The sequence below is a fragment of the Cornus florida genome, unplaced genomic scaffold (genome assembly GCF_030987335.1).
Source record: "Cornus florida cultivar Cherokee Brave unplaced genomic scaffold, ASM3098733v1 CherokeeBrave_3.0.0_Hap2_Chr05, whole genome shotgun sequence".
NCBI classification, from domain to species: Eukaryota; Viridiplantae; Streptophyta; class Magnoliopsida; order Cornales; family Cornaceae; genus Cornus; species Cornus florida.
Window position 1 is genome coordinate 103,085,320 of NW_026775575.1, and position 17,487 is coordinate 103,102,806.

General features: G+C 35.4%; 2 protein-coding genes across 9 annotated transcripts; both read left to right on the forward strand.

Moving 5' to 3' along the window:
* The first annotated feature begins 732 nt into the window (after positions 1–732).
* On the forward strand, positions 733–4,227 carry LOC132308101 (exocyst complex component EXO70A1). Of its 2 annotated transcripts, XM_059806083.1 has the most exons (3): positions 733–1,119; positions 1,315–1,430; positions 1,522–4,227. In XM_059806083.1, exon 3 carries the CDS (start codon positions 1,537–1,539, stop codon positions 3,562–3,564), a length of 2,028 nt encoding a protein of 675 aa, XP_059662066.1. In that variant the 5' UTR covers positions 733–1,119; positions 1,315–1,430; positions 1,522–1,536; the 3' UTR covers positions 3,565–4,227. The 2 variants fall into 2 exon arrangements, with proteins under 2 accessions (XP_059662066.1, XP_059662068.1); XM_059806085.1 differs by lacking the exon at positions 1,315–1,430.
* Positions 4,228–6,459: 2,232 nt separating this feature from the next.
* On the forward strand, positions 6,460–17,128 carry LOC132308102 (uncharacterized). Of its 7 annotated transcripts, XR_009482386.1 has the most exons (11): positions 6,463–6,911; positions 7,663–7,715; positions 8,047–8,106; positions 8,802–8,879; positions 9,896–10,025; positions 10,485–10,537; positions 11,969–12,157; positions 15,248–15,516; positions 16,561–16,590; positions 16,891–16,956; positions 17,081–17,128. XR_009482386.1 is itself a non-coding variant. In XM_059806087.1 (8 exons), the coding sequence occupies exons 1-8, from the start codon at positions 6,539–6,541 to the stop codon at positions 15,280–15,282; spliced, it is 966 nt and encodes a 321-aa protein (XP_059662070.1). In that variant the 5' UTR covers positions 6,460–6,538; the 3' UTR covers positions 15,283–15,422. The 7 variants fall into 7 exon arrangements, 2 of the variants coding, with proteins under 2 accessions (XP_059662070.1, XP_059662069.1); XR_009482387.1 differs by having other exon boundaries at positions 6,460–6,911; positions 15,345–15,516; positions 16,891–17,128; XR_009482385.1 differs by having other exon boundaries at positions 16,891–17,128.
* Positions 17,129–17,487: the final 359 nt, after the last annotated feature.

The following is a 17,487-nucleotide window of genomic DNA, read 5'->3' on the forward strand; positions in this document are numbered from 1 at the left end:
TCATATCTGATTTTATTTTCTTTTAGAATTTTAGAGGAGAAGGGAACCCGAGAGAGATAGATCAATTATTTAGAGAAAATTTATGTCTTCATTTGTCATAAATATTACTATTTATATATGTTTATTCCATATATTATTTGCATACAATTATTTGTCATAATAATGAGGGACAGAGCCACTTCATAATCAGTGGGGCAATTGCTCCCACTGATTTTTAATTTTTTTTTACTAGTATATACCATTAATTTTTCTTATTTTTAATTATATACCTATAAAAATTTTATTTCACCCCCCTAAAATTATAAAATAAAATACACTAAATTTAGTTTCGTCCCCTACCACAACTTTCTCAATCCGTCCCGGACAAAAATATATCATTCACAACTATAATTTGAATTTGTTAGCGCAACAACTAGAGGTAGCTTAATAAAATTGGTTAACCAGATATATATTTTTTCAATTCCACTCATAAGCCTCAAAATGAAGCCATATGTTACCCTTATTGTTTAAATAAAGAGAGATATTTTAGTGAATTTTAGTGATTTATTAAGTTTTTTTACACTTAAAATAGAAGAATATTGTGATGTAGGTTGGTGAAGCAACTGATAAGAGCATAGATACTGTAAAATAATGATATTGACTGTAAAAATGATTTACTCAACATTCTGAGCAGAATCTAGTATCTTTTACGACTAAAAGATACTAACATTCTGAAATTAAAAATTGAGGAGGAGGAGGAGGAGGAGGAGGAGGAGGAGGAGGGGGGTTGATTTAGTTCCTTTCTTTTTTTTCCTTTTTTTTTAAATTTTCCGAGATTCTCTTTCTTGCAAGTAACAATTGGTTCGTAGAACGCAGAGAGGCGGAGAGAGAAAGAAAGAAGGAACACAGAAAGCATTACCACTGTCATGCACTTGCAAACATAGTTGTACCAAAAGCGGCTCTTTACAGTTTCAGATTTAGGGTTTTTCTCTCTTTTTTGCTTTCATCTTTTCTCGATCGCCCAAACGCATCGCATCAGACTACTGATTCGGTATATACGAAGTCCCCCATTCAAGTCGCTGAGTTCGATTCGATTCGATCGCTCAATCAAAGCATTGACTTCTCACACTTCAATTTCAAGTGAGTCTCTCAACACTCCGTTTCCTCTCTCTCTATATATATTTCTGTCATTTTTTTGGAAGTCCCATTACCCTCGCTCTCTATCATTTTCTTCTTGTGCGGATCTGTGTTGACTTGTAGTTGTTATTTGACTTTTTTTTTTTTGTGTTTTCTTCTTATTTTGGTTTGGTTTGGTTTGGTTTAAATCTGGTGAAGTTTGGTGAAGAAAATGGAGTTTCAATTCTATAAGAAACCAGATTGATTTCGATGTGTTCGATGAAACCAGAAGAAACTATCAGATTGCCCCTAGAAAAAAAAAAACACAATCTTGGGTATATATCTAAAGTTAATGTGATATGAAATTTTGTGGGTTTTGAGTATCAATTTTTGGGTCTGAGTTAGTTTTGTGACATCTACGGTTAGGTTTTTGACATTTGAATGGCGTCCGCGAATAATAGCATGGAGAATTTGATATCTGCAAGGAAGTCATTGAAGATTAGTTTAGAGAAATCGAAAGCCCTAGGGCTAGCTCTAGAGAAAGCTGGGCCTAGATTAGATGAGATGAACCAGAGACTACCGTATTTAGAGGCTGCAGTCAGGCCTATTCGTGCACAAAAGGAAGCGCTTGATGCTGTTGGTGGTCATATTAACCGAGCCGTGGTCCCTGCAGCTGCGGTTTTAAAGGTTTTTGATGCCATTCATGGGTTGGAGAAGTCACTTTCTGATCCCCAATCAGATCTTCCAGGATACCTCTCTGTACTTAAACGGCTTGAAGAGGCGTTGAGGTTTCTAGGAGATAATTGTGGGATGGCTATTCAGTGGTTGGACGATATTGTAGAGTATTTGGAGGATAATAAGGTTGCTGATGATAGGTACATTTCGACTTTGAAGAAGGCTCTGAAGTATCTCAGGGAATTGCAGGATAATGAGGAAAAGGATCACCATGATGGAGGGCTTCTTGGGGCTGCATTGGACAGATTGGAAAACGAATTTCGACGGCTCTTGACTGAAAACAGTGTCCCATTGCCGATGTCCTCGTCATCCTCACTTGGTGAACAAGCCTGCATTGCCCCATCTCCTCTACCTGTGCCTGTTATTCAGCACCTGCAGGCTATTATTGGGAGATTAATTGCTAATGGAAGACTTGATAAGTGCATATCTATCTATGTTGAAGTTCGTAGTTCAAACGTTAGAGCAAGTTTGCAGGCGCTCAATTTGGATTACCTTGAGATCTCAATCTCTGAATTCAATGATGTGCAGAGCATAGAGGGTTACATAGCTCAGTGGGGTAAGCACTTGGAGTTTGCAGTTAAGCACCTTTTTGAGGCTGAGTACAAACTTTGTAATGACGTCTTTGAAAGGATTGGGTTGGATGTGTGGATGGGCTGCTTTGCTAAGATAGCTGCCCAAGCGGGTATTCTTGCTTTCCTTCAATTTGGAAAAACTGTTACGGAGAGTAAGAAGGATCCCATCAAACTATTGAAGCTGTTGGATATTTTTGCTTCTTTGAACAAGCTAAGGTTGGATTTTAACCGGCTTTTTGGTGGAACAGCATGTGCCGAAATCCAAAATCTGACTAGGGATCTCATCAGGAGTGTGATTGAAGGTGCTTGTGAAATCTTCTGGGAACTTTTGGTCCAAGTGGAATTGCAGAGGCAAACTCCACCTCCTTTGGATGGCAGTGTTCCAAGACTCGTGAGCTTTATCACCGATTACTGTAATAGGCTGCTTGGGGACGATTATAAGCCAATCCTCACCCAAGTCCTCGTCATTGAGCGAAGTTGGAAGCAAGAAAAGTTCCAAGAGAAAATCCTTATTAATGAAGCTCTGAAATTAATCAGAGCCATCGAGCTGAATTTAGAGACTTGGTCAAAGGCTTATGAGGATAATGTATTGTCATACCTTTTCATGATGAACAATCACTGGCATCTCTACAAGCATTTGAAGAGCACAAAGCTCGGGAATTTATTGGGAGATTCTTGGTTAAAAGAACATGAACAGTATAAGGAATATTATTCTACTTTCTACTTGAGAGAAAGCTGGGGAAAACTTCCAGCTCTTTTAAGTAGAGAAGGTCTGATTTTGTTCTCCGGTGGGCGTGCTAAAGCTCGTGACCTTGTCAAGCAACGGCTGAAAGCTTTCAATGAAGCTTTTGATGAACTTTATAAGACGCAGTCCAATTGGGTTGTACCAGAGAAAGATCTGCGTGAGAAGACATGCCAGCTTATAGTGCAGGCAATCGTGCCTGTTTATCGGAGCTACATGCAGAATTATGGGCCATTGGTTGAACAAGATGCAAGTGCAAGCAAGTATGCCAAGTACACAGCACAATCTTTGGAGAAAATGATCAATTCTCTGTTTCAGCCAAAACCAGTGAAATATGGCAGTTTCAAAATCAGGCAGTCTAGCGGGAAATTCAATAACGGGGTAACAGATCAGTCTCGTGCTTCTCCTACTGTTAAGTAACTGGCTAATCATTGTTACTTACTTGTGGTTAACCTGGAAGGAACATCGCACCAATGTACGCCATCATTCGATGGTTAGCAAGACATTGTATATATTGTCTTACCTTTCATGGCATGTCAACAACTTTTTTGTTACTTGGATTAGAGAAGACAATTACCAGCCCATTCCCCCAAGGTTTCTCCAAGATATGGAATCCTTCTTGTTGCCCGGACTTAGTGGCGTACTAAATACAATTTCTATTTCCCAGAGGGTTCTGCTAAGGCCTTGTTATTCTTGAAGAGCAACAGATGCATTTATGGATGGAACATGTTGGTCCGTAGGTTTTGATTCACAGAGTAAACTTTCTGCTGTAGCTATTCGTTTCTCCCTCATCTTCACTCATTGATTCAAGCTTCAAGGTAGGTAGCAGTGCAAATCCTAGAAATGTGCTAGTGTTCATGTACAATTATTTGATATAAAGTACATCAAGTGATCTTGCAATCATTATTATTATTATTTCATTACATAGCTGAGAAAAGGTTATCATCGTCCAAAAACTTGTTTAGATGCATGATCTTTGTGCTACTTGATGGCACAATTGTTTAAGAAATTTCAGTAGTATTATAGCCATGAGTTTTATTGCAAGACTGTTGACAATAAAAAGATATCTTCTTTAGACATTCAGCAACATTGTTTTGTTACCATTCTTGTGTTCATTGGTTCATTCTATATTTTGCTTGGATTTATGCATTCATAATTCTATTGTTACCAATTTATTTATCTTTTTTGAATTTTGATGGAAAGTACTTTTGCCTGGCTGCATGTTCATTATAGTTGCTCCAATAGTGGAAGTGTGCTTCGTTTAACTTGGGACAAACAAAAGCCCAAAAAATCTTACATTTTTGTTGGATCTGGATTGAAGTTTTGCTTGAGGGACTGTTCCAGTATGCTCTCTTTTTTTCTTCTTTTTTTCGCTTGCTGTGCAATAAATATCTTGAACTCCTTTCGTCCAAAATTCTTGTTTTTTTTAAAAAAAATTCTAAACTACTCGTTTGAAGTTCAAAAGTTTATGTTGTTAGCTGGAAAAAGTTTTCAGAAGTTCAGGACATTTTGCAAGATATACAATCTTTCTTAAATGAGATTTGAATTTTAGGATAATAAAAAATGGAAATAGAGACAAGAATTTTGGGACAGATGGAGTATCTCCTGACAGTTATGGTGGAAAGGTTTGAGAGCCACTGTTGTCTAACTTGAGAGTGGCATCTCCAGCAACCCATTAGATAGGTGTAGGTTTACATCCTAATTAGGATGAGGGTGTGTGACATACTTGTAGGAAAATTATACTGGGAAAGCTTGAGCGGATACGATAACGATTAAAGTCGTGATTTGTTAGTGGCGACCCATCAGTGATTGTGGTGGTGGTGGTGGTGGTGGTGGTGGGATGCTGGTGTCTTGGTGGGAAGAGGAGCCTCTCTATTACAAGTGCTTTCAAATACATATGCAATACTGTTACTTCGTAGATGCAACATAAAAGCAACCCACCCTGCAAACATATTTACTTTGAAGATGCACAGCTCCTGCAACAGTTGTTTGAAGTAATGGTGCTCCAGTTAAACAGGTCTGTGCATTGCTAAAGTCGTAGAGTTGTAGATTGATGTAGAGTTGTAGATTGATGTGGACTTCTTGTGTCATCATCCCACACAATTGAACTTATGAGAAGTCTCATTCGCGTTCGCGGTGTATAGAACTCGGGTGAATATCGGTGTAAATCCACTGATTCATGGAGGCGTGTAATGTTATCGGACATTTATAAAAGGGTTACGAACCATGGTTTCAGTTGTTATAATTCAAATAATTTGGTAGTGCTTCTTTACCCCACCGCCACTGCGGCCTCTGCTGTCACCACAGAGAAGAAGAAGCAGCAGCCTCCAACAGAGAAGAAGAAGCAGCAGCCTCCAACGGGTCGGTAATGGTTATTTTAAGTGGGTGGCAATTCATGTGATTTCCCAGAGTTTTGAAACACTCGAATGGGACAAAAATAGACTAATAACAACAGGCATTATTGGAAACTAAAAACCGTGTCTTATAATGGCACTGAACATTTTACCTTGTCTTCCATGTTATACCAGAAGACGACGACTAAAAAGTTAAAGAACATAGTATCATCTTAACCTAAAGAAATCAAAAACAGATTATCTCTTCAGGCTCCTCCTTCCCTCATGGAGTGAGGACATTGGTTTAGGGAAACAATACAAAATAATTTGAAAATTTGTTTGATTAGGCTCCGTCTAATTGGATGTAAATTATTATTATTATTTTTTTTAATTTTTGGTTTTTGGTTGTCATAATACATTTATGGAGAAAAAAAAATTAAAATATAATGAAAATAACTTACACATCAAATTTTAGTTATTTTACACACTTGCTCGATGATGAAAAAAAAAAAAAAAAAACTTATTGTGTATTAAAAGAGTAGACTTGTTTTGCTTTTTAAATTGAGACTAAAAAAAATCATTACAGAAAAAACAGTATTTTTCATAAATTAGAGAATGTAATTATAAAAGGGTAAAGAGTAAAAATCATATACAAAATGTACAAATACTCCATCTGGTGTTAAAACAACACCCTATATTTTTCAAATTGAGCAAATAAGAATATTTTGTCAATTTGAAATACCTAAAATGCCTGTAAGATCTAAGAGTATTTTGGGGTTTCAAAATAATAAAAAAATTGGTCAAAAAAATATTAGGAGACAATTTGCACAAATTTTCAAATGTTAGAGGTTTATATGCATAAAAAAAACTATAGTATGGTATTTTTTGCACATTTATTTAAATATATATATATTTTTATATATAGCAGGTTTTATAAAAATGTAATTTAAAAGTACTGGCGAGAGGATGCTTTATCTTCTCTGGTGTATATATAAATTCCATTACTGGGGCCTCAGGACATGTAACGAGGAGTGAGTGTGAGACTGTGAGAAGGGGAAGATATGATTGTATTGACATCGTTGAAATCGTTGGTTCCACCAATTCACTATGGTTGGAGTCGATGCGGCTTCTTCTGTTCTTCCTCTACAATTCTTCGCAACTTTTCATTGCCTCTACCTCTCTCTCCTCCTCCTCCTATTGTAAAAGAACAAGTATTGTGCTGTAAAACCAGATACAGATACGGTAATTGTTCACTCTCTTCCTCCAACTTCTCTCTTCTCAATCAGAAACCCAATGCCGTTGAAGGACAGGCTCTAGGATTAACCGAAGAAGACGACGATGAATTTCAACTATTGACGGCCCTTAGAAGCCGTTACAATGATATAGTTATCGTGGACACCCCCAAATCAAGGATGCTGCTTCTCGACTCTACTCGTATGCGCTCTCTCTCTCTCTCTATATATATAATGACTGTATATAACTCTTGAAAAGCACACATATTTGGGAAACCAATTTCAAGAAATCAGCTAATTTGAATTGGACCCACCTAGATAAATGGGAGGAAAATCATATAATATGATTATCAAATTAGGGATATTTTGGAATACCCTAACGGTGCGCTTGAATGTATCTTGTAAATTGAATGATTCCACTCTTTATTCAACTGAATTTGGGAACGGATTTGTTGAAATTTCTAATAGCCAATGGTGGGAAATGAATTTTTTTGTTTGCTTATGTATCTACCATTCTAGTAGTTGTAATGGCTCTAATGTCTGTGAGGATTGATTTTGTTCTTTGGAATGCTACGAAATGAGGGTTGAAACTTGAAATCGTTTCATTTTTATGAAAAATTCTAGGAGCTTAATTCTCCCACTAAAAAAGGGAAAAAAAGAAAAAAACTTGAACAATTGTTCCATCAGCCTCACTATATATATATAAATTACCTTTGTTATCTTGTTGATAGCTTGATATTTTGTTTTGCATTAGCTTCAACTCTTGGAAGAACCCCGTTTCCAATTATTAGATCATCTCGTAGTTATGATTAACCTGTCCATGTTTTACTTGCTAGTGCTTTCAAATCAGAACTATTCTGCCTCTCCCTCTTTCTTTTAATAATGAGATTATTAGAAGATGTTTTCCAAAATTACTCAGTAATATCTCTAAGTTAATGTTTATGGTGATGCAGTTAACGTTCACAGCATTTTTAACAAGGGACAGAAATGGACTGGTTCGTATTGGGTATGTAAAACTTAAGTGTATGTGGTCAATGATTTATAACATTTGTTGTCTTAGGATCATCTTTGTTTATTTATGTTGTAATGGTGGGGCGGGGAGCGGGGGAGGATATCATGTCATGAGTTGCTAATTTTATTTCACATTCATTTTTAAACGTACTGAATTGCTTCAAGTCATCATTGGTTCCAAATACCTTTTGTGGGTGGAAGGATTAAGTTTCAATAAGTTATCATTCTACCTCCCCAATTTCTTATGTTTTGTTGTGTTTGTATAAACTTAAAATTGTGTTCTGCCAACTCATATATGGGTTTTGGATCTTATTTATTTTCTTCAGGATGAGTTTGCTAGCTTGCCAGCTATTATTCCGAAGGGACCCATTGCAATCCTCGGCTTGGTAATTTGGTTACCCTATTCTCATGATTGATAACTTCAGCAGTAGAAGTAAAGTCATTGGGTGCTTAGGTTGTATGTGTAATGTCCATCTTCTTATCAATTGTTTGAGTGTGTTAGGTTGCTTTGTACTCTTGTTTAGCCTTATTTGGAGTATTGAGGGTGTTCCCATGATTGATGGTGGATTTACTTCATAATTGTAGCGGTGGTTCTTTAGGAGGAGGAAGAAGTCACGGAATGGATCTGCACTTTGTTTTATGTAGTGCATTATGCAGAGAGAAATCACATATCTTTTGGAGTTCATCTTTAATTGTTGTATAAGAGATACATAGGCTGCTTTGGTACTTTTGACATCCGTTAATGAAACTTCATCATTATTATACTTGCCTTTGTCCCCATATGAAGGGATTCATCACATGAATTCTCTTTTTTATTCTTTCTAGTATGAGCCATTTTTTTAATTATGTTCAGTTATATAAAATCATTTCTATTCTCTGCAACTTGTATCCCATGTTAGTATTGGCTGAAAAGAGGTAGGTTGGTGTCATGTAGACAATTGATTAGAAAATTATTTGAAATATGATGAATTTAATGAAATTAGTTATTAAGATTAAGAAAAGCTATTATTCTTGCCATGACATGGGCATATCTTGTTGGGCTTACTATGTTATTTTACTAAAAGTTGCCCAATTTTTATAGGGTGGTGGAACAGCTGCTCATTTGATGCTTGAATTATGGCCTTCATTGCAACTTGACGGCTGGGAGATTGATGAAATTGTAATGAATCTCAACTCTCTCTCTCTCTCTCTCTAATATATTTTGTTTAAATTAGCAGCTTTATGTAAGATTTTTTATTTTTATTTTATCATAAGCACGACCATTCCCTGGTTAATAGCTTTATGTATAGGGACACAACCCATGTATAGACAATATATACAAAGCTTCCAATTTCTGTTAATGGAAATTCTTATGGAGTAATTTCATAAAAAGGATCCTTTGAAACAACTAATTATGCAAGTGGAAATTTTGAAAATGACATCTACCACTAAAGAAAGTCACCACTTTGTGCAAATAATGTAAGGTCTGTATCTAGTCCACCCCTCCCAATACCCCCAGTTTCTGGGACCACACTAGGTAAATGACCATTATGACCCTTTCATGTTAGGGAAATGAATCTGGAGGGTTAATAGCACTTGTGCCAAGAATTTAGTCTTGCTTTTGTCATTACTTACCTTTGGGTGGGTTCTCATGTGGCAATAATTTCAGATGTATGCCATGGAGATCCACTACATTGTTAATTTGAGAATTGTACTCATTCTCTATGTTTTGTTATGTTTTACTATATCAACTTTGATCCTATAATACTATTCAAAACCTTTATCTCCAAATTATATACTATAAGTTTTCATTATTTTTGTCCAACGTTCTCCATTTCTTTCATCATCTAAAATTATTGATTGGAATTTTATTAGTGGACTAAATACAACTTTGAATCTCACTGAAATTTAGAATTTTTATTATTTACGCACACATGTTTAAATATATAGTATTTGAAGAGGGTGCATGTGTTCTTTTATAAAGGCGATTACAATTAGCTTGACAGGGCTTTTTGTAATATTTTTCAGATTACAAGATAAACACCCTTCTTTTGCTGAAGTTAGCTTTTTCTTTTCCTTTTATACTTTTTAATAGTTGCCCATTTCAGAAATGTGGATGAGCTGGCTTTTCATCTCAAGTAGCCAGTGGTGTTTGCCATTGTAACTAAAATAGAATGCCTTTATAATACATTTCAGTTGATTGATAAAGCAAGAGACTATCTCGGGCTGTCTGATCTTGAGAAGCATACTCAAGCGGGTGGCATTCTTCGTGTTCATGTTGGTGATGCACTTTCTCCTTCAGTTAATGTTCCTGGAGGATATGCTGGTAAACTTTTCCTGTAATTTTATGAGGTCAACATTCACAGTTTCACATTGTATGTCCTAATCATGTTTTGTAAAGAAGTATGCTGTATGTTTAAGAAGTACCTCAGCCTTTCGTTTTTTTTGGTGAAAATTTGGCAAACACAGATACTGCTCCCTTCCCCTGCCTGTCAATAGCCATATCTTCTACCAAATCATGGGGTTTTGAACCTCTTCATGAATTATTAATACAAATCCTCTTTAGCATCCTTTGCCCTTTATTTGCCTTCACCTTACTTAACCTTTTTTATATTTTTTCCCCATCAAACTCCACATTGCTACTGAAATTTGATGACGAATATATTTATTCAAGGTAATCTTTAGTTTTATTCTAGTGTAGATTGGACCCCATCCCACCTTCCCACACACACATATATATAACCTACTTTAGGTTTTCTAATTTGTGATTACACTATTTATTCAGGCATTGTCATCGACTTGTTCTCTGGTGGAAGGGTTTTACCGCAATTGCAAGAGGTATATTCATAGATCTATCATATAACTCAAGTGGATTTGATGGTTTGGGCATATTGTCGTGGTGTCAACTTCAATAATTCTCGTTTAAGTAAGATCTTATCAATTATATTATATGATTGTATTCATAATGTTTCTATTATTTCATTATGGTCTAACATAGTTTCTTACTTATCAAAAAAAAAATGGTCTAACATAGTTTCTTAGTATTGTAGCTCAGAAATTGATTTTCACAAAATGATTGAATGTTCTTGCTAGCATTGATTCTTCTTACTTTTTATCATCATATCACAGTTTCTAATCATTAATATCCTGGGATATGTTTTGATGGTTTTATTAATAAGCACCATTCATCCACTAAATATCTTTATTTCCAACCAAACTCATTCTTGTTCATATGGTAGTCCATAACATAAAGTATACTGCCGTGTAGCTATCTTGTAGAAAATTCCCTTCTACTTAACAAGAATTCTACAATTGCACAATACTAAAGAAGCTGCTCCGTTTTGTCCACTCTGCTTCAGTTCTTTGTTTTAAGATATCAGAAAAATAGTTGCTTTTAGTTATGTCTTGGCCATTGAGTTTCAGTATACATTCATATCTACTTCTAGTTTTACTAGAATTGCAGTATATATGTTCTGTCTTAGTTCTGATTAATCTAAAGTACTCCATAGTTTGATATAGGTTTAACCCTTGCTTTAGTTTCATTACTTAAATCATGTCATTATCGACTATATAGTTCACGCTCATCCTCTCAATTATGTCAACTATATTCCTCCAAATTAATGCAATATGATAAGGACTTATGTCAATCCCTGCCTCCAAATTATTGCAAAATGATAAGGATTTAATGTCAATCCATGACTTGCCACCGCCCTATTGTTACTGGAAACTTCATTTTCCTCCATACTGGTTACCACTATCATACATGTCATAATTGTATCAATGTGCCTTTTTTAGTTCAAATAGAACTATAGGGAAGCCATTTTTACCTTATACTTTCCTGTTAATCACCTATTCGTTTGATGCCACAATTATCATGATTCTGGGCTCGAACTTGGCCATACCTCTATTTAAGACTATCATAGCACTGACTAATCATGGATCCGGAATCATATAAAAAGAAAAAAACACAATTTGAGCCAATTATACTGGAGCAAACTACATGATCACGCAAAGAATATTTAGAAGGTAAAATATGTAGTCATGGTTTCTCTATTTGTTGACTTTAGAAAATATTTATACTCCTTTCACCACTCTAATTATAGATAGCTTTTGTTCCCAAGGTTTTCGTTAATTCATTTCAATGTTCCACACTTTTATTGATTACCCATACCTTATAAATTTATTTTTGTGGTCATCAATAGCATGGTATACTTGCTAATGTTTGTTTGAACTTACACGTGTCTCATGTGTTTTGACTCTCTTGGATAGGTTGCAACTTGGTTGGAACTGAATGATAAGTTGATGCCAAATGGCCGTCTCATGGTAAATTGTGGTGCTGCCAATGATGGAGCATCCAGTGGTTCTGATACGGTAACTCATCCTAAAATTTCATCCATTGATGACACTTGGGTGAAAAATTCTACCATCAAGGCGTTATGTGAAGTATTTCCTGGAAATGTAGGGCCACTTCTCCTATATTCTATTTTCCTATGCAGAAGCTATATTGGTTGCCTTTCTTAAGTTTCTTGCAACTTGCTGTCCTATATATATAGTTGAGAAAAAAATCCTGTGCTACAATAATAACTATAATTTATTCATGCAAACAATTCTACCTGTATTTACGAAAACTTATATGCAAACCTATGAAATTTTAACGCAAATAAGTACTGTTTCATTATGTTTAGCCAGCAAAAAGTCTCCAGAAGTACTAGGGATTCTATGGGAGTTGGGGTCACTTTGTTGGATGTAAACTTGCTATCTTCTTAAGGGGGTTTTCTGCAGTAGGATTTTTTGCCCTTTTTGAGGATTATCAGTTCATGGTTGGACAATATATGAGATGGATGATGATCTGAGGAAGATAAAAGGAAAAAAATGAAAGAAAAAAATGTTAACCAATTAATAATAAGAATGAATAATATTTGCAGGGGGAGTGAATCGTGATTATGAGGTAAGAGGCTCATGCTGTTCAGTGAGTAAGTTCTCATCTTTGAGATCATTTTGGAATGATGAAAGCAACCATGAAAGTGGTGATAATACCAGAAAAACATGGAGATTGAGAAGTCTGAGCCAACCTTTTTTTTATTCCAGTTTAATCATAAAGGATTGGTAAAGAGTCATGGATAGTAGCCCAAGGATGATCAGTAAAAACTTTATAATTTTGATAAGAGTTTAAACAATGCAAATGTCACGTGTTGAAGTAAGATGGGTTCTGTTATGCGTTGAAGCTAATAATCTTCTTTTTAGCAATGGGCAGACACTGAGGTGGTGATTGGAAAGAAAGTCGGAGTTTTGAGGACTTGGAGGTGGGGCCTAAGGGGTTTGAATGAGAGTTCCCTTATGTGAATGTATTGATGTACCCAGCTCTGAAGAGGGGTGTCAAGACATTAGATATTGCAGTATGTGAATTTTGGGTATTCTTAAATATTAGTATCTCCCAAACTCGAGTTATGAGTGTTGTTTTTTGGGGCATAATGAGAAGGAATGCAAAAGGAAAATCCTGGGACATTTATCAGATGGATATCCTCCAGACCTATATGGGGGCTTGTTTTACATGTAATTGGAAATGTATGGTGGAAGTGGAAAGCTGCTGAGAAAGCTAAGAGAACTTCTAATGAAAACATAGGGCATTCTATTTGAGGACAGATCAACCATTGGTAAAAAACTAGAAATGGGAATAAATGTTGGCATAAAACTAGAAGCGGAAGATGCTAAAAGGAAGCTAAAGAAGTAGCGAGAGGAGCTAAATATAGAGCATACAACGATTTCTTCTAAATTAGGTACAACAGATGGGGAGAAGAATATATATATATATATATATATATATATATATCATCACCTTCTTTGCCTTTGTCCCGTATGAATGTAGTCGGCCACATGAATTCTCTTTTTCCATTATTTCCCATTATATTCATGTCTCTTACAATATTTAGTTTTAAAAAATCATTTTTAATCATTTCATCCCATGTAAGTTTTGGCCATCCTCTTGGTCCCTTACCTTCTAGGCACACAACCCTTCCTCTCCTAACCGGTGCATCTTCCACTCTACGTTGTATATGACTATGCCACCTAAGCCTACTTTCTCTAATTTTATCACTAATATGAGCTACTCCCAGCTTACCCCTTTCTTGTTCGTTACTAATCCTACTGGGTAGAAGAATGTATTATAGACTTTCTAAACTAAGGGAGAGGAATACTAGCGATTTTAATCACAATAAATGTATCTAGAGTGAAAATTTAAGGGTTTTAGTAAAAGATGATGGAATTAAAGTAAGATAAAGTTTAGGCTTCGAAGAATACTGTACCCTTTGGGAGAATAGTGAGAACATATTTTCGTAGGATTAGCAAGTGTGTGGTAAAAAATGTATGAAGGAAGATAAAATTAGAAAGGGCTTTAGAACAAGATGATATTATTATTGAGGTTTGGAAGTGTTTAGTCAATGATTGTATGTCTTGGCTAAAAAAATTATTCTAAAAGATATTAACAAATAAGAAAATATCTGATGAATGGCGCAATGGTACTTTAGATCGTGTATACAAATTTAAAGGAGATAAACAAAGTTGTAATAATTATCGTTGTATTAAATTAATGAGTTATACCATGAAACTCTAGGAGAGAGTGATTGATCAACTACTAAGACTGGAAATTTAAGTGTCGAAAAAGGGTCAATGATGGAGGTTATTTATTATTGAAATGGAAAGATATAGAGAGAATAAAAAAGATCTTCATAGGGGTTTTATTGATTTAAAGAAAGCCCGTGATAAAGTACCTAGAGATCTAATATAGAGGGTTTTAGAAGAAAAAAGAGCCACCAAGGGATATATTGACGTGATAAAGGACACTGATGAAAGTAAGAATATCGTAATGACTGTGGAGGAAATGATTAATTGTTGTAAGCTTATATAAAGGTTCTAAGCCCAAATTTTTTTGTGTTAGTTATGAATGAATGAACTCACGATACACATTCAGGATGAGATTTCACGTTATTTAGTAATGATACTGTTTTAATTGACGAAATTAGAGAAGGGGTAAATGCTAAATTAGTTAATTGGAGGTCAGAAGGAACCTCTAGAATTAAAAGGATTTAAGATGAGCTTTGTTTTGTGGTGGTGGTGTTGTGAGTCTTGTGACATTATATTGCATCTTAATAACATCGCTAGAGTCTAAGTTCTTGCTATTACTTGTCATTCCATTTGCATTTCCTCTATATTTCCATCAGTAGAGGTATTGTACACCTCCCTGTACCCGACAAACTTTAAGCATGCTGGAATATGCACACGCATATCATACTAAATTGGCATAAGTTCCCTGCTACAGAGTACAATAATTTAAGCTACTATATGATAATTTTTTGTATTAAATGTGGCATAAGCTGCTTGAAAAGGTGTTAATAAAACTGACCAGCATGCACAAACGAGACTGGGAACCATGTTAAGTTATGCATTCCCTGGCGCTTAGTGCACAAATTTGTTAATGTTCTTTTTGTTTTGATTAATTATTCTCTGTTATCTTAAGCTGGAAAAAAGCTTACAATTTAACCTCTAACATAGTTAAGCTGGAAGAAAATGCCAAAGAATGCGGGTGAAAATTATCTCGCACTGACGGGACCTTTGCCAGATTTGACCACGTGGTCTGATGTTCTTCCAGATCAACTGAACGTGGCTGTCAAGCAATGGAGGCCTTGTTGCCCTTCATAAATTTTTCACTAGAGTTGCATTTTAAAGCTGCAATCTCATGCCCTTTGATCATGCGATGGGGGGACCAGCATGCTAGACCATCTCATAGCAAGTGACTGCAAAGATAAAGCTGCATTTCCGAGGTTTAATTCATTTATCTTTTAAGTTCTTTTCTACATATTCGTCAATCTGTTGATTTTGCTTTAACCAAAGTGATGTAGGTTAGCTGTGGGTGGTAGGATGTAATTCGTTTATATAACATGGCAGTTGCCCAAGGATGTTTCTAGTGCCATGTTTGTGTATTTCCTGGATTTTATAGTGTGCATCATGTTTTAATACAGTTTATTTTTTGTTTCAACCTGAACCTGTTAATACAACCTGTTGTCCAGAAAAACTTCTGCAACCAGCCACCAAGTTGCAAAACTTGCACTCGAAAATGGAATGGTAAATTACCACTTAAGATTGCTAGTGCTATTACCACCCACACCATCATCAAGATACTCTGAAATTGGTTGAGTGGTTGTGACCCACTCCAACTTTCAAAAAACACTATTGGAGTTGAAGTTTCATATGTAGAGTGTATACACTATGATGACAAATTGACAATGTAGTTGTTTTTGCTTCAACTATCTTCTATAGTAGTCTTTCTTTCAAAGACTCTATTTTTGTATTTTGCTCTTAAACCTTTTGAAATCCAAGGTGGAAAAGAGATTTTTTTTTTAAAAAAAAAAAAAAAAATTAAAGGGTAAATTTCACTGTCATCCTGAGGTTTTGTCAGACCTCTCCCCTTGTTTGCCAAATTATGCTTACCTCCCTTGAGCTTTATATGTAAATAACACATACGTTCCCTTTGTTAATAGTCAACATGAAAATGCTGATGTTGGCAACTTTGTAACTTTTAAATCTCAATTCTATCCTTGGAAGACATGTTTATTGCAATAAAATACAATTTATATATATAAATATATAAGGACAAAAATGTAATTACAACCCCGACAAGTCTGATAGGGGGAAGTTAGTGTAATTTGGCAAAACAATATGGGAGGTCAGTGTAATGTACCTAATTTTAAATTCCCATTATTTCATATGGCTTATGCCCGAATGGCCAAGCTAATCTCCTTTTTATGTTTTGCACTATTGCTGTCTGCCTAATACATGAAATTCCTTTGTCTCTCTCAATACCTCAGCTGATGTCATCCTTAACAACGCATGGACAGGTATTACACTTGTGCTAATGCTCTCTCCCTCTCTCTTTATATATATATATATATATATTCGTTTCTTTGTCAACTGATGAACTTAAAAGCACATTATGTAAGCTTCAAAATTAAATATAACTATAAAGTTAAATTCTTTAATCCTATTCCCTGTTTTTAGTCTCAAGCATTTGAATTAGTAGTTTGCATCCTAATTGTTTAGATCAAAATATTTTTTGCTATTCTCTTTCTAGCAGTTGTTTCCTAATAATATCACATTACCTGATTTTTTGGTGCATTTGCTTTCTTTTTCCCTTTCAGAGGAAGCTGATGCATTCCTTTGTCACATGCTGGTTGTGTTGCACAAGTGGTGGGTTTTATCCAAAGGTAAATTACAGAAAAAGTTTTAAAGTGTCATTTTTTTCCTTCTTTCTTTTTTCGCTTCCTATTTTATTTTATTTATTTTTTATTTTTTAATTTCCAAATCTTTGTATCCTCTCTAAAATTTCAGGAAAACAGAGTAAGTATTAGAATGGGATAGCGTTGCCCATTTTGTGTCTGGAACCTGTTAGATTGGTGGAATTATGTGAATCTTGGTAGATAGCACGCACAGGCATATCTATTACATTTGTTTTCTTATTTCCTTCTAGATCTTTAGAAGCCTAAATTAAATTTTCTTCAGCACATTGAATGGATAATTCAATGTTTTTGTGCACACCTGTTGGTCCATCCATTAGGGTGAAATGTTGGTTAGGAACTATCACCACTGAACCGAGGTCGCCACAGTAATCTCAGGGAAGATAAATACGGCCACCGTAGTCCACCAGAATGCATCATTTACCACCATTAGGAACCCATGACCACTGCCGGCAATCTCCCATTTCGTGCATATTCCTCGCCTCACCTTAAAGTAAATGA

Excerpts from the sequence above, each read along its gene's own strand:
- LOC132308102 (XM_059806086.1), top strand. The coding sequence starts at position 6,539 with ATGATTGTATTGACATCGTTGAAATCGTTGGTTCCACCAATTCACTAT. Across the intron at positions 10,026-10,484 it reads TGTTCCTGGAGGATATGCTG|GCATTGTCATCGACTTGTTC; the intron begins GTAAACTTTTCC and ends CTATTTATTCAG. Across the intron at positions 10,538-11,968 it reads TTTTACCGCAATTGCAAGAG|GTTGCAACTTGGTTGGAACT; the intron begins GTATATTCATAG and ends TCTCTTGGATAG.
- LOC132308101 (XM_059806083.1), top strand. The coding sequence starts at position 1,537 with ATGGCGTCCGCGAATAATAGCATGGAGAATTTGATATCTGCAAGGAAG.